The 21,938-nt window shown below is 43.5% G+C and overlaps 3 protein-coding genes across 4 annotated transcripts; 1 reads left to right on the top strand and 2 right to left on the bottom strand.

The window, feature by feature from the left end:
- The first annotated feature begins 498 nt into the window (after positions 1-498).
- Positions 499-4,750, top strand: vtna (vitronectin a). Its single transcript, XM_084558905.1, has 8 exons — positions 499-1,300; positions 1,806-1,925; positions 2,022-2,516; positions 2,611-2,750; positions 2,837-2,993; positions 3,085-3,237; positions 3,306-3,836; positions 4,458-4,750. Exons 1-8 carry the CDS (start codon positions 1,243-1,245, stop codon positions 4,574-4,576), a joined length of 1,773 nt encoding a protein of 590 aa, XP_084415031.1. The 5' UTR covers positions 499-1,242; the 3' UTR covers positions 4,577-4,750.
- Positions 4,751-4,823: 73 nt separating this feature from the next.
- scarf1 (scavenger receptor class F, member 1) lies at positions 4,824-12,585 on the bottom strand (the record flags this gene model as incomplete). Its single annotated transcript, XM_084558904.1, is given in 12 exon segments — positions 4,824-6,885; positions 6,977-7,114; positions 7,520-7,644; positions 8,025-8,136; positions 8,222-8,328; positions 9,045-9,173; positions 9,972-10,190; positions 10,292-10,832; positions 11,737-11,838; positions 11,939-12,000; positions 12,235-12,428; positions 12,430-12,585. Coding segments are annotated over 12 exon segments (3,000 nt in total). The 3' UTR covers positions 4,824-5,770.
- Positions 12,586-12,935: 350 nt separating this feature from the next.
- rilp (Rab interacting lysosomal protein) lies at positions 12,936-21,753 on the bottom strand. 2 transcript variants are annotated; one of them, XM_084558718.1, is made up of 8 exons: positions 21,101-21,753; positions 19,578-19,704; positions 17,677-17,798; positions 16,033-16,218; positions 15,633-15,802; positions 14,674-14,799; positions 14,464-14,562; positions 12,936-14,146 (listed from the first exon to the last, which is right to left on the bottom strand). In XM_084558718.1, the coding sequence occupies exons 1-8, from the start codon at positions 21,431-21,433 to the stop codon at positions 14,023-14,025; spliced, it is 1,287 nt and encodes a 428-aa protein (XP_084414844.1). In that variant the 5' UTR covers positions 21,434-21,753; the 3' UTR covers positions 12,936-14,022. The 2 variants fall into 2 exon arrangements, with proteins under 2 accessions (XP_084414844.1, XP_084414845.1); XM_084558719.1 differs by having other exon boundaries at positions 19,578-19,701.
- Between the last annotated feature and the right edge of the window lie 185 nt (positions 21,754-21,938).

Raw genomic sequence — 21,938 nt, 5'->3', positions numbered from 1 at the left:
CTTCCTGCTGTCCCGCGTAAATCACACAAGTCCAGAGAAGGACTATTGTGAAGTGAGCTGATGACATCCTCGTCAAACATCTGGCAGCATGAACAGCTGCTATCCTACAGAAACATGTAGTTCCTCTACACCCTGCAGCTTTTCTGCAGAAAGGCTTCTTTACTGTCTCACTGTACTTTAGAATAATGGCACCAATGACCCGTGTGGTGGAAATTTCCATCGAAAATTAAAACAAACAAAAAAAAATGCCCTGGCCTTTGGGAGGATTTAATTCAGCATTTACAGATGGGCTTACATCACAGAGCAGTCCAGGTGGCAAATGAGCAAAGACTGTAGAGCGTTTGCTTTGTTTTATTCCCATCTTATCTGCCCACGGTCATGCTGCTCATTCTCTCCAGAACATGTGTTTAGCACCAAGTAACAGTGAGTTTGTTACTTAAATTAAAAGACCACAAGAATATTATTAAAATATTATGAAATATATCACCCGTGACCCTCCAGAGGACAAGCGGCTACAGAAGAATAATCACTTATAGGTCACATATACGTCAGCATTTACAAGTATACAAATAAGTGTCACTACTTTCTAACTATTGAAGTTATAAAGGAGTTTTTTATGACAGCTGTACAAGCAGCCGGTTATTATGTATTTACAAAAAAAGAAAAAGGAGTATGTGCGTTTGTTTGCAGCCAAACAAGGGAAACGGGCCATGAGGCTGCAGAAACAAGACATCTACCAGAGACATAGCAGGAACATTGGGAGTGGCAAGAACTCCTCCCTCTAGTGGACAGAAGACGGCAGTCAGGAATCCTGTCCATGGTTCACCTTCACTTCCTTCACAACTTCCAGAAGTGAAGAACACACTGGGTCGTAGGCATTCATTGCATAAAGAACAGACCTCACAAGAACAAATACAGAGGGTTCATAAACAGATCTAAAAAAAAAAAAAAAAGCCAGAGCACCTCTAGAACAGAGTTCTTTGAACAGATCAGCCATAATTTGATCTGAACATGTAATTAAAAAAAGAAATCACTGCCGTTCAACTTGGTCAGAGGGCAACAGACGATCACACGGCCATATCTCGTCTCTCCGTCTGTGTTTATTTGCTCGAGTAGAAAGAGGTCTGCAAACAAGGTTAAAGTAAACAAGGAAGAGGGGTGACTGACACATGCTTCCAATGATTGGGAGCACGCGGTCCTCCATTAGTCCATCATTCTGTCCTCTCAGTCTGCAGAGGAAACATGACGCTGTGGCCCGTCCTGCTGCTCGCTCTGCTTCCTCACACGTTCGCCGCAGATGGTAAGTAGTTTTAAAAATCAGTTTTGAGGTTCAAGAATGATTTGATGTTAGAAAAAGGAAGTGTGCCCATCATGTTTGAGTTAGACTTGATTCGTGGCCTGTTAATTGTGAACTGAGTTTGAATGTTTCTTACAGTGACTACATGTTGGTTGACGCTTTTGACATTTACTTAACCAGTCAGATGTGTCTTATGCTGGTAATTAAGTAAAAAGGGAAGGGAAAATCCACATTTATTTGAATTCAAAGCTACGTAAAACAGTGAGAGGTTTCAAATGATCATGCATATGAAGAGTGGGTGTGTGAATGTTAAAACCTAAGATATGATCAAATGTTTTCATTGAATCTGTTTTAAGTTCACCATCAACTTGTATTCAAACACCAAGCTAGGAAATATAACGTACCCCGTGAGGCAACATGCCAATGGGAGAGACTCTGAATCTAATTTAACTTTTTTAACTAAATGAGGGAGAGAGACAGTGAACGCCTCATGTCATTTTATCTTCAGAGTCCTGTCTGGGCCGCTGTGAAGATGGCTTTGACTCTAAGAAGACGTGCCAGTGTGACTCCGTGTGCAAGTATTACCAAAGCTGCTGCTCTGACTTCGAGGTCACCTGCGGCATGAGGAGTAAGAAACCTCTCTCCGCTCATTTGTTTGTTCAGAGCTCAGTCACGACAACTGCAGGAGACAATGGTTGCTGACGTCACTTTTATCTCCCTCCAGCTCGCGGGGACACGTTTGTGGTTGCAGAGGATGATGATTTCGGCCCGTCTCAAGGCATCACTCCTTCCTTCCGACGTTCAGCACACCAGCGCTCCTTTACAACCATCAGCGGTCAGCTGACGCCAACGCAGCGTCCCACCCCAGGCCCCAGGCGCAGGCAACGGCAGCGTCCAAAGACCCCGCCGTCACCGACCCAAACTCCTCCACAGATGGAGTCTGTCCCTGTTACAGAACCGACACTTGTTTCCAACCCAGTGCGTCCGACCCAAGAGATCCACAGCACGCCTGAACCTCCTCAGATTGATGCAACAGATGAGACAACCACTGTTCCCGAGACAACCACTGTTCCCGAGAAAACCACCGTTCCCGAGAAAACCACTGTTCCCGTGACAACAGGCACCACTGAAGCCCCTGACCCAGACGCTATGGTCTGCAGTGGCACGCCTTTTGACTCTTTCATGCAGCTCAAAAATGGCTCCATCTACGCCTTCAGAGGTGAGCCAGCAGCTGAAGATGAAGGGTACAGTCTTGTCACTATGTCTACTTCGTGCTCTGAAGGTTATGATCTTTCCTTCTTTGTGATTTCCAGGGGAGTACTTCTTTGTGCTGGACCAGAGGTCGGTGCTTCCTGGTTACCCAAAGCTCATCAAGGACGTGTGGGGCATCAGAGGGCCCATTGATGCTGCGTTCACCCGTGTCAACTGTCAGGGGAAGACCTACATCTTTAAGGTAGCGGCACTGAAAATGACCTCGTGTTACCAGTTAGCCGCATGTCTCCATAATCTAACACCTCAATGAATCCAAACTCTGATCAGGGAAACAAGTACTGGAGGTTTGACAACGGCGTGCTGGATGAAGACTACCCTCGAGACATCGGCGTTGGGTTTGACAAGATTCCTGATTACGTGGATGCAGCGTTTGCCCTGCCTGCTCCAAGTCACCACGGAAAGGAGAAGGCCTTTTTTTTCAAAGGTAGATATTATGGGTTTCTTTTTTCACATGTCTCCTGATTTTTTTGTAGTATTCTTTATATATAGTTTTCTGATGTTATATGTTTCTCCAGGGGACCAGTATTACGTGTATGAGTTCTTGCACCAGCCGTCCCACGAGGAGTGTGTCACCATGTCTGAGACGTCTCCTTCCACGCTCTTCAGGCGCTACACTGACATGTACCACAGCAACTATGAGCGCTTCTTCGGGGAGCTCTTCTCTGACTGTGAGTTGTGGCTGTTGTCGAGCATTTACTCAGAGTGCTGTCAGCTCAACTTTCTCTGTTTTCTTTAGTGCCGCAGCATCACGACAAGCACCATTTCATTAACAAGGACTGGAAGGGCCTCAAGTCTCCGGTGGACGCGGCCATGGCTGGCAGAATCTACGTCACGGCCCGGACGCCGCTGGCGCCGCCGCCGCCACCACCACCCCGCAGAGACTACCAGCCTGACCAGCAGTGGGGTCGACAGCAAGGCCAGCAGTGGGGCCAGCAGTACCAGCAGAATGGGTGGCAGTGGGGTCAGAGGAGGAGCCGCCGTTCACCCAACTGGGGCTCCATGGCCGAGCGGGGCATGAGCATGGGTCAGGACTTCGCCGAGAGGGGGATGGAGATGGGTCTGAGACTGGCAGAGAGGAGGATGGAGATGGAGGAGAGGCTCGGGCGAGACTGGGACAGGCGGTGGGATCAAGACTGGGACCAGGACAGACGGAGGGACCGTTACCGCCAGAACAACAGAGGCAACGACGACTACAGAGACGGCAGGCCGTACTATGATCTTCTCCGAGGAGAACAGCCCGTACAGAGCGTCTACTTCTTCAAAGGAGGTAACACGGCAGAGCAATCGCACATTCAATGAGCGTTTCAGCCTTACAGGAACATTACAGGGTCGGACAGTCAGATAGAATTACAAAAATAGCGATAATAAACAACAACACATCCCATGAGTCTGTCATTACCCTAATGTCTGAGCCTCATGGGAGCTCTAATCAGATCAGATCAATTTTAACTTTATTATCCAAAGGGGGAAATTCATTCAGTCAGAAATACCTCTTTCCGGCGAGGTAACACACAGATTAGCCAAAAAAAATAAATAAATCTGTTGGCACTAAATGCGTTTCAGTCTTTTTTATGTATTTATTTTTTTTAAACTGACTGATGCATGAGCTACAGATGTAGAGGGCAGACAGGAACTCATTTGATCAGACTTTCCCGTTGCTCTGACTCACCACAGAAATCTTATTATAACTAGTTTCACATGCCACGTATTAGCCCATGTGACTGCAGGAAAACCCACCAGTTTCATTTTACACTGGCTTCTTGTGTATTCCTGTGCGACCTTTAGTTTTCTGGCTTAAAATTCAACTACACTTCCCACACTAAAAGTAGCTTTCCGAAGTCAAAAAGTACAAATGAATGACTGCCTTCTTTCTTGATGTATTTTCTAGATAAATACTACAGAGTGGACCTGAAGACTAAGAGAGTCGACCGCGCCGTGCCTCCGTACCCCAGATCCATCGCCAAGTACTGGCTCGGCTGTTCAGGCACCGTTGGAGCGGAGAAGTAGAAGAACACTTTCACTGAAACAGCTTGCGTCGGGGGTAAAAAGTGGGTCAAGCATGTTCAGTGTAACGCAGAACCCGGGTGCTCGTCTACTTCAGCAAATATTGGAGATCAGCGAAAGTCCACGCGCCGCTCACAGCCAAAGTGCAGCTAGCTGATTTTCTGAACTGTACTTATCTCGTGTGACGTCTGTTTTTCAAACCCAGCTATAGTAAAAACAGAGATTGTGAAGCTGATCCTATATCTTTAGTAGTAGTAGTAAACAATAGCTAAATTTGCATGTTGATAATTGAAAAAAAATGCTAATGCCAAGATAATTTAGTTTTTATAATTTTACTTCTTCTGATTGCTTCGTCATTACAGTCATAATCACTTTTTAAATCATGTATCCACAAAATTCATAGTGTTTATTATCTCATTATTAATCACACACATATATATACAGTGAATAATGGAAAAAAAGGAGGTTGAATCCACCAAAGATAACAAAAAAAATTGAGTTTTTAAGCCAAGAGTGGGATCACGCCACACACAGTCGCCAGAGGTCAGAGGTCAGTGACGGGTGTGTCCGTGCTCGAGGAAACTTCGATGATAAGATGGTGAAACTTTTTTTTTTGTTTTTTCTTACAGTTCCCGTTTCTGACGTGCAGTGATAAAACAGAATGAATCAAGCCTTAGTTTAGTTTTAGTGGTTTTAACAGATGTTACGTCTGATCTCACATTAGCTACTTGTTTATTTTTACGCGTGTCATTCACGACTAATAGAAGACTACTTCTTTTTTTTTTCTAAACATACTCACTCAAACACACTCTGAGCAGAAACCTTCTAGGCCGTATAAAAATGTGTTTCATTTGTCTACAAACCTCCAGTCTTTATATTTCTTTATGGCATCTGACTCTGTAAGTACCAGATGTTACAGTACTTGTATGTATTTACTGAAGTAAATAAAAACAATAAAACCAACTGTGTTCTTGTTAGCCTCTTATAACCCCAATACCATACCTTATATCTGGAGTTTTCATGTATCTTTCAACCTTAAGTCTAATATAAATTAGTCTCCTATATATATTGTTTAAAAGTAAGACTCAAGGTTGAGATATCTGTAATTTTTTTCCCTCCCTTGTGTCTGTGAAGTTATAACAGCAGAATGACAAATGTGTGTTTCTATCAGACCTGCTGACGTAGTTTCCTCAGAGGTTATGAGTGTTTAATCAAGACATTTTCGTAGCAGGGCTCGTCTGTCACATTAACTGCTCCCTGGTTGGTGATGATTTCGGTGAGGCTTGCAGTGTCTCCTGCTGGTCCCACCGTCAAGTAGGTGCTCTCAGTTTGCCCAGCGCTTGGGTCACTACGCTGTGCCGCGTCTCCTTCAGCCCTCAGGTCTGACCCTGAGTCAGCTGAGGCCGTCTCTGGCACGCTCTTCAAAATGGACGACAGCGGCCGCTTCGGCGTGTCGCTCTCTGCTGGTGGCGCGTCACTGCCGGCGGCTGTTTCGGGGGAGTTGTTTTTGGAGAGGTGCTTTCTCCTGATTGGTTTACAAACACCGACCTCCCCTCCAGGTGGCCCTCCCTGCTCCCACACAGTCGCCCGAGCTCCTAGCTTCCTCCTGGGCGGTTTGGTAATCCCTTCAGCTCCCTTGGGCTTGGGCTTGCCAGACTCCTGCTCCTTTTGTCTCTGCAGGCTGCCAAGTCTTCGCAGCATGGCCTGAACGGGGCCTTCAGAGCTTGGCTCTATCTTCGTCATGGGCCGACCTGCTTTACCCACCGTGGTAACCTTATGCGTGACCCCTGCCTGGGCATCAGAGGCAGATGTTTGCAGCTGGGTCCCTTTTTGAGCAGCTGTGTTGGACATAGTCCGTCTTCGACCTGATGCCCCAGGAACCTGCAGAGTGGCTCGGGATGGGTTTCTGTCTACTTCCTGGTCGGGTACCTCACAGCTTGACTCCTGATTATTGGTCAACTGCACATCCACCCCATCCTCCCTCTCCTCACCCTCAGCATCAACCTCCTCCCCAGTTCTCGGTGCGCTTCCCTGACTTTGAAGGGCCGACAGCATCAAAACCCCCCATGGTGACTTGGGTTTGCTGCGTGGGAGGGCGCCAGGGTCCTGAGCAGAGCCTCGCCTCTCCTTGGGGCTAAAGCGCGTGCCCTCGGCAAACGAGACGGACGGCCGTTTAGACTTAGCAATGCTGGAGGTGCGGGGGATGTTGAAGGGTGAGGTGATGTCCTCACTGCTGAAGCCTGATGGGTCCAGGAACATGTTACACTTAGAGCTCATCTCCTGAAACTCACCACCTGCCACGGTCGGGATGTCTGAGAAGGAGACACAGAAAGTCAGAAGACCTTTTATAGTGCCGGTCCAGGTCTACATGTAAAGTTTAGTGAACACTATTTCTGCTCCTACCTTCTCTAGGAGGGACACAGTAAAGAGCCTCTCCCTCCTCCTCATCACTGTCGAAGGACGACCCCTCCGTCACCCAGCCTGACGAAGGAGGCTCAATGAAGCTGTGGTTGAAGGTCAGCTCTGGGTCATGGTGAGATACTGCGTGTGCATGAGGCACAAAAAAAAAAGATTATAAAAGATAATAATGACTCAAATCCATACACGGCTTGATGGGGTTTCAGAGATATCACTGATTATTAATACAGTGAGGTGTATTGGGAAGAAATGTGGCAATGTGTGTTTTGAAATGAGGGCGGTGACTCTGAAAAAGAGGAAAAGTAAATAATACTAGTGATAAATAGTTGAATAAATGAACACAGTGCCCTGCCCTTCAGCAAGATACCTAAGATACCATTCATTCAGTGCTCCTCAGACAGTGGAGCTTTAAAACAACTCAAATGTTCGTGGTGTTTTTGCACAACCTCTGGAGCTGTGTAGTGTGAACAATCAGCGATTATCAGTTTATTATTGTATTGCACTGTAAGTCTCTGCGGTAGCACTAACCAGTGACACGGGGCAGGCCAGAGGACCAGTCCGAGATGCAGGGGAGGGCAGCACCGATGTTTGCCAGGACGCTGTAGATGTGATATTTCATCCGAACTGACCACCCGCCCTCGGCCAGTGTCGCCCTACAAGAAACAAGGTTTGTAAATATGTAAGAGGAATTTCACATGTATAAGATACGTTATGGTTCCCTTTCAACTGAGTGTACATACTGAAGATCTTTCCACCAGCCAAGATGTCTTGATAACTGAAGTATATTTAAATCGACTAATGTGACTAACTTTGTTATGATATGTGATCTTGGTTTGTTGTGTGGATGTTTAATCTACACAGTGATGATAAATAAAAATCACTAATAATTGGAGGAAGGTTTGATCAAGTACATGTACAGTATATGTGGCCTGTGACCGTATAAAGGAGATTAAATATATCCCATTTTAACAAATGATGTAATAAAGTTGTGTTTTGGCCCTCCTGTCTGCGCCAGTGTAAATAGAGCACTGACCTGTCTTTGCTGTCAACAGGGCCTCCTCCACAACACAAACAGCAGCACAGTACAGCAAGAAGCAACAGGAGCAGAGGAACCAGCACCCCCGCTAACACGGCGCCCCGGCCACCTGACACACACATCAAGAAACACGTGACGCACAAATGGATACGCGGACACATTTGGAGAATAGATGTTTGGATGGAGGGACGTACTGTTGGGGCAGGCACCAGTGACCGAGTCGCAGCTGACCCCCTCACCACAGTCACAGGCAGAAGAGCAGTTGAGACCGAACTGCAGGGCAGGACAGCTGCTGTTACAGCTGAATAAAAAAAGAAAAAGAAAAAGAGAATCACATAATTACATCACTACACCAAACAAAAAACACTGAATACTGATCTTTTTTAATCCACCATGAACATGTCGTCATAAATAAACACTGTAACATCAGGGAGAAGAAAATTACAGGGATCACAAAAGGTTTAATCTGCTAAATCAGACTCTGTATAGTTAACATAACCAATACGTCTAAGTATACTAAATGTTAAAATGTTTAAATTGTACATGTGTCTTTGTTTTTCACTTTTGTTTCCCCTCTTGATTAGAGGTTAAAAACAGAGTAAGTGGCTGCTGTTATGTTTGTGGTCGGTGGGTAAATTAGAGATGCCAGAGCGTACACTAACCTACCTTACAAAAGCAGACGCATTCGGACAATGTAAAAGGATCATTTGTTTTGCCGCTCCCTGCAAATCTTTCACGTTGTCTTGTTTTCAGAGTATTCGTACAATCTATTAATTTTCTGTTTTAAGACAGTGTATGTATGGGTTTTGCAGTAAGACGATGTTTGTCTCTGCCGTGACCTGCTTCAGAGTGTTTATCCAACAGCGCGGTTAAAACCTCAAGCTGTACGGTCACATTTCAAAGCGTCCTCCTCAGTTTAAATATTCCCACATGTATTTATCATGCACTCTCCAGGGCCAGCAAACCTCAAGAATAAAAGCCCTTATCAGTCTGCTGATACTACACCAGCCAGCTCACCTCTCTCCCTGAAAGCCTGGCTGACAGACACATCTTCCTGTCACGTGATGGCAATCGCCATGGAAACAGGGGCTACAAGGGAAGTTGCAGGCGTCTCCAAACGTCCTGTTGGGGCAGGGCTCCATACACCTGGACAGGGACACAAATAATTATGATCACTGATTTCTTATCTTATACCTCAGTGTGTCAGAAAGCTTAAACTGATGTTTGTGGACACTGCCCCACACAATACACTGTACATATACACAATATTACACACTGGAAGCCGAAACAACATTCACACTAATTTAACTTACGACTTACAAGGCTCATACTATTAGTTTCAGAAGCCGTTAGCATGTTAAAGCCAACTCTTTCCAAAGCACAGCATAAGCACTGAGCATCATTCTCTCCTTATGTGCAACAATTTGCCTTAATTCATACGAATATGCAACGTGGCTTGCAGTACATCTATCTATTGCACGTATCAATAAATACCAATCATCCTATTTTCTTCCGCAAACCACCCTCAGAGAGTCAACTCACAGCTGTAAGAGTTGGGAGTAAGTGTTTTCAGTTCCCAGTTGTAACCACAGGAGGATAGTGTAACTTTTAACAGACTCAGCTATAAACTCTGGCAGACAGTTTTAAGTCTGTGTAAATGAATCTGCGGAAAAAAAAAACAATAGCTGATCTGAATACAAATGTTTCATGTCGGATGTTTGAGGTTGTTAATGTTCTGTGTCTAAGTAGACTACATTATTCAAATATACAAATGTTTAAATATATTTGACTTGTGAGTTAAATCAACTGTGAGATGAGACTGGAATCTGAAAACACTCTAGATAAGGCTGTGAAAGCATAACTCTCATGATGCATTTTGCAAAGTAGCTGCTGGCTGTAATCGGTCGCTTATGTGACATAATTGCCTGAAACATGTATTCCCACCTGGGTCTGATCCATCCGGGGTCACACCTCAAACATTCCCCAGTTTCTGGGTCACAGGGCTCGTTATCCCTGCACCGTGGACATTTGTCCTTGCAGCCGTCACCGTGATAACCTGGCGGGCACGGCTGGTCACATCGTGTACCGTTCCAGCCGGGGGCACAGGCTGCACACTTGCCATCAGTGGAAGAGCAGAGCTCGTTGTCTTTACAGTAACCACAGCTAAAAGATAAAAGTCAGCAGAGTTTATCATGAGAGACAAGATGTTCTAGAGTTTCAGCATGGACACACACTGGTGTAAAACTTTCACCTCGCATAACTACCTCATTTTACAGTCACTGCCATACTTCCCAGCTTCACACGACCGGTTGCAGTAGACACCCTGGTACCCTGGGTGGCAAAGGCATTTTCCTGTGGCAGGGTCACATCTGCTGTGTGTCAGGTCACATTTACACCTGAAGTCACAGTTGGGTCCCCACGAGCCGGCCACGCACTCACACGCGCCGGTTTGCTGATTACACGGCGACTGGTTGCACTTGCAAGTGAAAGCACATCTCTGGCCCCAGTAGCCCCGGTGGCACTGACAGAAGCCTGTTATCTGGTCACAGCTGGACCCTCCGGACCCCCTCATGTCACACTGGCACAGCTTGTTGCAAGTTGACATCCACCAGCCTTCCTTGCAGGTGCAGTTTCCATGAATGGGGTGGCAGCTGCCGTGTCGGGCGCACTTGCAGGTGTGCTGGCACAACGGACCCCAGCGATTGGGGTTGCAGGTGCACTCGCCAGTGCCAGCATGACAGTGTCCATGGGGGTGGCACTCACACACCTGACGGCAGTCTGGAGCCCAGAACTCAGCAGGACAGCCTGGTAGCAACCAAACACTCAGTAAATATATGTAGCAATAATACTGTACAAAAACTGTTTATAGATGTGTAAAACATCTATAAACAGTTAAATCAGCATGTTTTTGTCATGCGAAAATTTTTGTTATTTAAATGTCCCTATTCATGAAGCAGATTAGGTGCTTACTCAAAGCACCTCAGCCATGAACATAGGAGGATGCGAACCTGTGACAGTCCCAAAAGCTGCTTCTTTAACCATTTGGCCCCCACAAACAAAGATAAATCACATCAGAACTTACATTCCTCTATTTTAAGAAATACGTCCTATAAGCTGTCATTGAAAACTAATATAACACATGGCAGAGAAAAAAACCATAAAAACCTGACCGCCTATCTGTTCATCCTGATATAAATGAGTATGTAGCTGTGTTCAAGCTCCTATCAAATAGACACCTGACTTCTACTGAAGTGACTCTGATTACCTGGGACATTTTTTTTGTAGTGAATAGAGCGACAATATTCTCAAGTCTAGATAGAAGCTGATTGTCTCTTATCCAAACAGACTGAGTCCTGTAGTCAAATCAGACTATTGTTATGTTTTAACATTTAGTTTCAGTTCTGATGTGTGACTAACAAAAAACAGGAGTCACATCCATGACATCCACGTCACATTTCATATGCCAGTGAGTTGTTTTCCATTCCATTAAATCTCCTGAACGTTGTTTTTTTTTTCTAACAGAATAATGCCAAAGGATAAACTTTACCTCTTCTCCTTTTGTACCACATTAATAAACTCACACCCTCTCAGACTTTTAATGTTACCTGTATGGATCTCACACTATTTCCCTTACTTAACTCTCACAGGTGACCTCTATCACATCAAGTAACTGTTGCCAAAACAGCTTCAGTCGTTTATTTTGACTCACGTGTTTTACACTGAGCTCCGAAGTAGCCAGGTGGGCAGCGACACACTCCAGGATATAAACAGATCTCCTCCTTTAGACAGGCCTGCTCACCCTCACACACGGCTAGACAAACAAACATAGAACATACAACCAATGAGAAAAACAAATACGGCATGCGGCTTCCTTTCTACCGATTGTTGCCTACTAGAATGCTTTAACTCACGTATAGTGCACTCTTTTCCCTCTTGACGCCATCCAGGGCAGCAGACCGGGTTGGAGGGGTCTCTGAATGTTTAGATCATAATCAAATCAGTCTAACAAATTCAGATAGATCACAGCAATATCAAACAATCTACTCTAAATAGCGTGACAAAACGAGGAAAAGGAAACTAGGATGTTTAGACTAGCAGGAGATGTTCAGCTCAATCCTATAGTCCTCAACTCCTTTAGTTTATCGACAAGTACATTCTCAGGCATTTAAAGTCGTCATGTGTGGGCGAAGGTGAAGTTGAAGTGTACCTGATGTTCTGGCAGACGTTCTTCCCAGACGGGTCCAGTGTATGAGCAGACGACAAGCAGCAGCAGAACAGAGCACTCAGAGCTCTGAGGAGAAGCTTCATCTCCAGACCAAGTCCAAAACCAAAACCTGGGATCAAATGTCTGCCTCTATGTTCGCTCCTGACTCCTTTCTTTCCTCTCAACTTGTTCTGCTTTCAGTCGGGAGCACAATCGGAGGCAGTGTCTCTCTTTCTGTCCACCCTCCACCCTTCCCTCCTTCCCCTTTTCGCTCTGTCGCTTTCTCTCCGGTGAGTCGTCTTGCGGCTCCAGTGCAGCCACAGAGGTCGAAGCCCCCAGGTTTCCTCTTCCCATTTCCTGGGGAAGTCAGAGCCACTTCCTTCTATTCAGCCAGACGCAGAGCATTTTAAAGATGGTCGAACACTAACACACAAAACTCGCCACACACACTGGCGGGGCGCGCACAAACACAAACTCACACCCCTGATGTTCGGCCTTTTCCCAGAATGTACTGTTGACGGTCTTACAGGAGATGATGAAGAAAGCCTTCACTCCCCCACCCACCCACTTGTAAGTCGTCATGGTTAGTACAAAGAAGGTCACATGATCACTCTGAGGTCCTGCAAAAAAATCCTAATACAACAGTATCATTATTTGCTGTATTTTTTTTTTTTTATTATTATTTAATCATGGGAAAAAATGCACTGGGACTATTTGGGGTTTTAACAAAGTTGTGTGTTTAATGGATTTTTACTGATATGTCACAGAAAATCCACATTTTGAACTTACAATAAAATGCAATCACATAGTAGTTCACATTTTAAACGTGTTTTCATCAGCTAAAATGTTCCATTATAAACATGCTTACAAAAATAAAATGCAAACACAGTATTTTAGGAGAAGGAAGCCTGATTGGAAGTGCATACAATGTCCCTCAACAAATGCCACTGGGAGGTCTGAGTAGTGCTATAGTCAGACATTTAAAAAGAAACAGGGGACTCGGGGACAGTAAAAGTGGTGACTTTACGTTAACTGGTCAGTTGAAGAAGGCCGGGCTGAAAAACGTTCAACATACACCGTTTGTCATTCCCACAAGGAACTTCATTTTAAAGTAATCAGTCAGCAGAGGCCGATACTCCCGGCAAAAACACTCTTATGGCACACCCATCAAATACACATCAGCTTTGGCTTCGTGCAGAGACTTTAAAATTAAGAAAATATATATATTCTACAATACAAGCAGTGAGCTAAGGCTTAAGGGTTTAAAATGCACTCACTGCTGGAAGAAACTGGTACTACAACTAGAACATAAAGGTGCTTTAGATCATAAAAAATGCACATTGCTAAAAACTCCCCCGCTGAGGTATGATTTACATGATCATTTTTTGTTGCAAAATATTTTTACAGTTATAAAAAAGAACAAATGTCTGTCTTTAATTTACTGTTTTATACTCCTGTAGTTTGTTAGTTTCATTTCAGAATATATACATGTATATTGTCTTTGGCTTTGTTTGATGATGTATATAAATATCTATACATAAAAATCTATTTTTTACTTTTCTTGCCATTAGGAATATATATTTTTTTAAATACTTGAATCTTACAAAAGGGAGAATCTTTAAAAAGTGTTCCTCTTAATACTGTGCTCCGTTGTACCGAATATCTTGTTTATCACTCCAATGGAAAATAAGAAGACGTATAGCAAAACTAAAATTAACAAAATAGGAAATTCTCACAACCAGGTTTTCGGTTACAAGATGAGGGAGAAAAGGCTGTTGGTCAGTACCAGGCTCAGGACGGTTGGCGCTCTGCCTCCTCATTGCCCTCTGAGTCTTCTATGATCTCCCAGCTGGAGGCGGAGTTAGTCATGTGGGTGGGGTTGCGGCCGTTGCTCGACCGCGTCAGAAATCCAAAGCTGCAGCCGACAAAGTAGAAGAGAGAGGCCTGAGGTCAGATCCCTAGTCGGGGATTACAGCTAAATATAGATGGGGCTGACAAACATCTCAGGACAGTGACAATGTCTGCAGAGCAAGACATGCATATCTGCAGTGTTTCTGTTTCAGTTTTTTAGTTTAAGTTTATTTTATTTTTTTTTTAGTGACGCAGTTGTTAAAGTTAATGTATCATCTTTCTGTTTCAGTTTATGTACAGCAGAAATCTCAAGACAGTTCAGAAAAAGTCTTCATCAGCACTGTAAACCCATATGAACAAGGGCATTGAAGCCGTACTCACAGGTTCCGAATGCGTGACTCCGATGGTTTGTCAGTCCCATCTACTCCTGCGCCATCCACCTCTGTCTGGTCATACAGTGAACTTCTCTCTTCCTCATCGCTGGAAAGAAAAATGAAACCGTCTTGAGACTATATTCCATATTCCGCCAGAACAAATGTTTTCTGACTGCAGTTTTGTATGTAATGAATGTCTTGCGTGTGTCAGAGAGACCTGCTGCTGCATTCATTGACAGGAATCCCGAGCATCTTGGCCTTAATGAGCTTTCTTTTTTTATTGATGGCTGAGCGGACGGCTTCTAAGAGGAAGCCTGGACACCTCTCCTCATTCAATATCTCCCTGGGAAAAACAAAACAAATAAAACATTAACATTTAAAAGCATTAACTCATTATTGTCAGCCACATACTTAAAGGACAATTCCGGCGCAAAATGAACCTGGGGTTAATAACACATGTGTACCGAGTTCGACCGTTCTCTGGTATTTGTTTTCATGCTAGTCAAATGTGACCAGTTTTCTTGCAAACTGCTAATTAGCGTATAACGCTAGCCTTCGGGGCACACGTACACATAAAAAGAAATCGCTATTTCTATACCACTAACAAGGCTCACAATATCACCACACCAACCAATCATATTCGAGGTCTATGAGCATGAACAACCCAGCATGCATCACGTCAAGTCAGATCTGCACAGATCTGCATGAAGTCTAACACGCCTAATCACATTTCACGTGTACAACGCCTCTTCCGGCGTTCCGAGTTTTTTAATAAATTGCCTGTATACTTGCAAAGTTCTCAATGCTTCGGTTTACATGTAGAGACCCTAGTTATGCTACCGTGTAAGTGTGGTGATATTGTGAGCCTTGTTAGTGGTATAGAAATAGCGATTTCTTTTTATGTGTAAGTGTGCCCCGAAGGCTAGCGTTATACGCTAATTAGCGGTTTGCAAGAAAACTGGTCACATTTGACTAACAAAACAAATGCATGAAAACAAATACCAGAGAACGGTCGAACTCGGTACACATGTGTTATTAACCCCAGGTTCATTTTGCGCCGGAATTGTCCTTTAACAGCTGCTGCATCTGCATCTAAATTTATTTCAGTTTACTAAACTGTGAAATTTGTATTATAACTTTCCTCAGAAGAATAGCAAAACAAGACACTTGACCCACCTCTGATAGTAGTTGAGCTCCTCCTGCACCAGGAAGAGGTTGGTTTTGAGCTCATTCCTCTCAAACAGAATGTCTCGTACCTCCTTCTTAGTAAAGCATGGCTGATCAGGATCCTTCTGGTCAGGTGTTGACTTTTTCGTTGACTGGTGCGTAGTCGGACTTGAGCGGGACTGATGGGAGCACAACCAATCATCAGATCTCACGACAAAACCACTTTAACAACAAAATGTCATGGGCTTGTAAGAAGAAAAAAGACAAGCTTTTAGTTTGTTAGGAGTAACTTTGAAAGAAGCTGTCATTTAATCCATAGTGGAAGTTTTTAGTACTTGTCCTGGACACTTCAGAGTGAGCTCTTTGAAATAAAGGAAACCTAACTAAGGTACGTAAGGGAGGTACATACAGAGCTGTTGCTATTGGTTCTGTCCAGCTGTGCTTGGAGGTTCTCTATCTCTTGGCTTTTCTCCTTCAGGTCAGCCTCCATGTCAGCCTTCCTCTCCACGGTGCTCTTCAGCTGGGTCTGCAGCACATTCTGCTTGTGTCGCAGCTCTGCGTTCATTTTCATGAAGCGGTCCAACTGCTCCTGGAGCTGCACACAGAAATAGATATGAATATGAATTACAAATTTTAAATTTGAATCATGAGACAATGCACAGTCAGTCTCCATGTTTTTTGCCAGCTATAAATACAGAAAGGTGAATTTAAAAGACTGTCTATCAATAGTGTTAGTTGTTTAGAGAAGAACATTCGTGTCTGTTATAATGCTCAGTTTATATTGAAACTGTGTAAGGAAGTCAACTGTATGATCATTTTGGAGGAAGTAGTTTGTGGTGCAGTTAAACTGTATTGAATTAAACACTGAAGTGTTTCCATTATTTAGCCTAGTCGTCTGACAAAAACGGGTTTTTGAAATCATAGAAACATTTGTTGGAACACAATACAATTCAGTTATTTCAAACAGATGCTGAATATCATAACTTTCTTTAAGATTTAGTCAACTTCTGGCGACCAGGTGACGTAATGCTGCTCTCAAACTAGTTGCTTCAGAGTTTCACATCTCTCAGCAGCTTGTTGTTAGTTAAAGCCTGAGAGGCCAGTTCAAGTTCATGTTGACACAATCGCCTACGTGAAAGACATTTTGGTTTTATCTTTCATCATCCGCCTCTTTACAAACAAACAAAATTGAGCACCAACAACTCCTGCCATGTGTCTGCACCTGACTAATAACGACAGCAGCAGAAATGTGTTGTCCATTCATGCACCAAAGGTCAGAGGGGAAGAGAGGGCAAGAAATGAAACTACACAGTGTGAGACAAATGCAGCATTCATTGTAAGGATGACAACAATTCTAGGCATCTGTTCGAGAAACAAATTAAAAAGCAACTCATGGTCGCCTGAACCATGAGTTTTGTTTTGCTTTCACTCCAGTAAAGTGATTGGGAACAAAAGGTTAACCATTAACAAACGCGCCCAGTTATGGCTGCTATTTAAATCACGTGGTATACGTGTCTTGACACAGATACGAACATGTGCAAACACTCATGGAGGAGCTCACACACATACAGAACCTGTGTGGGAGTGGAAACAGTGCCCTGACTTGTTTAAAGGGCAGCTTAATTCCTTAACTATGTGGATAATCACTGCACTCTGCCCCGATGACTGACACACTTCCCATCTTACAGTGCGTTTATTTGCATGTTTTATATGATGTACCTTTTGTTTTGATGCCAAATGTAACACATGACAATGTAATTATGTGAGCATTGCAGGGTTATATACAAATAAAACACCCAATCTGAGCGTGACAGTAGTATAACAAGTAGTTGTCTCTACGGGAAAATGCAACATGCCCTCGAGGAAACAGAATAACGAAATCACAGTCATTAATTTAATTATAACTGTTTCTGCATCCACGTCATATACGTGAAAACAGAAAAATAAGAAAAGAAATATGTAATGAAATGAGGAGTTGAGGACTTGAGAACTGCTGTGTATACATGTTTGTCTATTAAAGTGTAATGTAATGTTTGGCTTTGTGCTTCCTTACCGCCTCCACCTCTTTGGAGATGGTGGTTATCTCCTGGACTTTGGCCCTCAGCTCATCTCTCTGCTTGTCCACAACCTTCTTCAGCTTCAGCATCACCTCCCGCTCCTGCCGCTGAGCATGGTCTAAGGCATACATGCACACACACACATCACATTGCTTACTCCGATTCTTGTTATAAGTTAAGGGTTATGCTCGTCAGTCAATAACAAAATTTATAGGATTTATAGGAATAGCTGACGTTATAATGGATTATACAGTTAAAATTTTACTGATGTATATAATGTGAATAATCTATCATGTAATTAAGTATTTGAGATCCAAAAGTTAGTGACTTCGGCTACACTTATTTGTTTGTATATTTTCATTTTAGCCACTCCTACCATTTATGTAGTGAAAATGTGACTGTAGTAACTACTATTTAAAAAATCCATGTCGAACAAAATAAATACACACATAAAGGTTATGAGGCCAAGGTTACAAACTAACTACAACTAATCCATTTTTTTGCAGATGAGACGGAGGATAATACTCACAATCTTGATATGTTTTGCACAAACTTATAAGTTCGGTTCATCCAAATCACATACAGTATCTGTCAAAAGTCTTTAGTCTTATCTTGTGTGGCGGATAGTTTAAATTTTATGTGACCAGCTTTTGAGACTGCAACTTACAATTTCATTTGTAGTGCTTATAGTAATATAAATCCCTTTAGCCAAACAAAAAACCCTTGGGATGGATGAGAGTCAGTGACACTGATGTTACTGAACTTCCTCTTCCTCCATCACAATAACACAGGTTCACTGGCTGTTGGAGTCAGTCTTAGTAGTTAGTATTAGCAGCTGGTGGGAGTCTGGTGTTAGGACAGGAACGTGGAGGGCAGAAAGGGTTAACGTCTAGAAAATTCACCATCGTTTTTCCTGAGTGCCAAAGTGCCTGTAATTACAGATAATCTAGAGAAATCGCAGAGGAACAAATGCATAAACATCCTACAAATAACTTTCACTTCATCTCTGCCACGTTGGAGACTGAAAACTCTGGATATCTCAAAAACATGGGAGAATAAAGCCTTTGTTAACACATAGCTAGATACTATTCATGCAATAGATTTGTGATGAACTGATAACCTTTGAGACTGGTGCTACAGCAAAAAATAATGTCTGTCTTTTAACACATAAAGCAGTACCATAAAAAAAGTCTGAGTCCATTACATAAAATTAATGATCAGGTTCACCTGTCACATAACCGCTTGTCAAATTAATCATTTAAGCTTTAAGGCGTCATGTTTTTTCTGTCAGTACATGGCAGCAAGAGTCAGGAAAGTGACTCATACGTGTGAGAACTTGTTACATGTTCGACTGCTTTCAGCCCCAGTGTTAACCCACTGCTTTGACTCTATATTGTAGCTGGTTGAGAATCTTTCCGCTGTAGATACTTTTACATATATTTGCATTCTTGGAGTAGAGTAAAAAAAAATACAACCAAATGGCCTTGAGGTTGATTTTCTTGTTTGAGGAACAGGTAAAAATGTTTTAATAGTTCACGGCAGTTTCAAGTGTACCTGAAAGATATGGGGCTTGAAGAATGTGGGGTTATTTTATGTTATCTTAAAGTTATTATTATCCATGTTATGGATTCAGGGGCGTATTAACATTTTGGACACCCAATCAAAGAAATGAAAAAGGAACAATAAGTGATTCCCTCAGGATGTGGTAATGTCTCCATTTTTGCGGTGGGATTTAAAGAGTCGCGAAAAGACTATAAACAACATGATGTGAAACTGAAAGGCTTTTGGCATGATTCAGGGAGTACTTTTAGTGAGTATGGTCCATATTTTTTAAAAAATCCATGGCACTCGTAGTACTTTACAGTCAACTAAAACAAAAACGGCGCATACCACACACCTTCTTGTGCATGGCTGCCCTTCAGCCGGCTCATCAGCTCCTCCCTGTCCTCTTGGAGCTGCTGTACCTGGACCTGAAGCTCTTCACACCTCGTCTTCCACTGCTCCTCCTTCTGCAGCAACTCCTGCTTAAGAGGACAGGAGCCACACTATAAAACCATAACCTCAGAAAAAGGGTTTTAAAACAACAGATGTGAGGCAATGGCTCTACGTGCTGCACAAAATCTCTTGAGCTTCCACAAATCTGGATTCGGCAAAACAATTGCAATTGCTTCCAAGCGGGTGTGTCATTTTGTTGTTAAGGCATTACAGATGTTTTGTTGAAATGGTTCCAAGACATTTCAACATCAGAGTCTGACTTGCCACAACCACACCTCTTCATATAATTTCAGCAATGATGTCTCTTCTACAATGCTGTAAGACTACTAATAATTACGCAGTGCCGAAACACTGCGTAGTGTCACTTTTAGAAAACAGTAAGCCAAAGGCTGTTTGCCTATTTTACAGAAGGAGGTCGCTAAATATTGGGTTGTGTAGAAAATACACGTGATGGCTGGATCAATGTGCCTGGGGTCCCCTCCAGAAACTTAACTGCGAAGGTGCTAAGCTTAGCTTTTGAGTGCTTAGTCCTATACAAATAACTTTCTGTTAGCTTACCTGACACAAACAACAGGATTTTGGACCCTGGCCTGGGACAACAGCACACTAACAGAGTTAATGCTATTTTTTTTTTAATCATCTGACGGTTGGACATCCACATTAATCTTTTAAATAAAGAAAAAGCAGTCTGTTTTAACTTCCATACTTAAAACTAACTTTTACTGCTAATACCCCACTTTCACAGAAGTAGCTAAAAGCGTTGCTAATTAACTAGCTTCTTTTACCACATTAGGAACATTAACTCTGTGACAGCTAAACCTACAACTGAAACCCAGCCTTATTGTAATACTGTATACACATTTTAAAAGTCACTGATAAGCTTTACGGGATCAAATTTGAAAAAATAAATAAATAAATAAAATAGCTTCACTGTTAACAGTTAGCAGTAGCACAGCAGTTAATTAGAGTAACTGACATTCCGCCGTTGCCTTGACGACACGGGGTGGAAGGTTAGAGTTTCAGGTCGGCGGATTGATATCAATTAGTTAACTGACAGCCACCATTATAGCAACGCATAGATTAATAGTTTATATTAAATAACGGAGGGACATAAATGTCGTGGAATAATTGCCGTTTCAGGTTTCCTTCACATAAACGCGTTCTGAAGCTTTAACATGTATTTTTATGCTACATTTTTGGAGGCGTCGGCCATGTAGTCCCCGGCCTATTGCTTGTCACGACACAGAATCCCCCCCCCCAAAAAAAAAAACATGCGTTATAACCGTTCATAAAACTGCTGTATTGTTGTTATAACACACACACACACACATATATAAATATATGCACCGTGAGTAAAAGACATATGTGACGCTGCTATACTGTTTACAAAATGGTGGGAGGACTGCAGGCTCCCATGTCTCTCACCCGTGTTTCATTCCCATCGCTGCCCTCCTCGCTTTCTTTCCCTCCGCGCTTCTTCTGCTGTTGCAGCTGTATGGTCTCGAAGGTCTTGAGCAGCTCCTCTTCCCTCAGCTTGTGAGCGTGGTTCCTGGACGCGAAGCTCTCCAGCAGCTCCAGCACTTTCACTATCCTCGGCACCAGACCCTCGACGCTCTCCTTGCCGTAGCCGTCGATTAGTTTCTCCACCTCGGCGCCGACCAGCTTGGCTATTTCATACACGTCGTTGACAGTCAGAGCGGAGTACGTCCTGTCAAAGCAGCCCTCCGTGCTCCTGCTCTCCGTGTGCTCCGTCTCCATCGTGAATGAGCCGCTTCGCTTCGCCTCACATGCTCTTTACCATCTGCTATCGAAACCGACAGTAGCTCGTCAGCGCGACATGAAAACGAACCGTAGGACAAACTTTGAAAAGAGCTTGTGTTGTTGGTGTAAAGTTTAAAGCGGATATTGCTGAGCCCACGCTGCCGACACGTCTGAACTTCACCTGCTGCTGCTGCTGCTGCTGCTTCTTCTTCTTCCTACAACAACACGCCGTTTATGTAGTCACATTACCTCATGCTATTAAAGAAAGCAAGCGCACGGAGGAGTGCGTTAAAAGGCTGGACAGTTCTGGGCAGTAGTCTGTGCTGTGTAGTAGCTGCAGGATCCTCCCTACTTTTCTGACCAATGTAATGCGAGCGCACGAAATGCATGCCGAAACTCGTCTGCCAAGTCGAGCACACTGATGCATGCAGCAGAGCATGAAGACTGCATTTCCTCTGTGTATGTGCAGTTACAACTACGAGACCTATAGCCGTCTTTAAGT

The sequence above is a fragment of the Chelon labrosus genome (genome assembly GCF_963514085.1).
Source record: "Chelon labrosus genome assembly, chromosome: 13".
Classification (NCBI taxonomy): domain Eukaryota; kingdom Metazoa; phylum Chordata; class Actinopteri; order Mugiliformes; family Mugilidae; genus Chelon; species Chelon labrosus.
Note: the sequence above shows the minus strand (reverse complement) of the source record. Positions and strands in the feature narration are given on the sequence as shown.

Coding starts and splice junctions, on each gene's coding strand:
- vtna (XM_084558905.1), top strand. CDS start 1,243: ATGACGCTGTGGCCCGTCCTGCTGCTCGCTCTGCTTCCTCACACGTTC. Junction 1,926..2,021: donor GGTCACCTGCGGCATGAGGA/GTAAGAAACCTC, acceptor ATCTCCCTCCAG/CTCGCGGGGACACGTTTGTG. Junction 2,751..2,836: donor GGAAGACCTACATCTTTAAG/GTAGCGGCACTG, acceptor AACTCTGATCAG/GGAAACAAGTACTGGAGGTT.
- rilp (XM_084558718.1), bottom strand. CDS start 21,433: ATGGAGACGGAGCACACGGAGAGCAGGAGCACGGAGGGCTGCTTTGAC. Junction 14,800..15,632: donor GAGCTCAACTACTATCAGAG/GTGGGTCAAGTG, acceptor TGTTTTTCCCAG/GGAGATATTGAATGAGGAGA. Junction 14,147..14,463: donor GAGTCACGCATTCGGAACCT/GTGAGTACGGCT, acceptor TGTCGGCTGCAG/CTTTGGATTTCTGACGCGGT.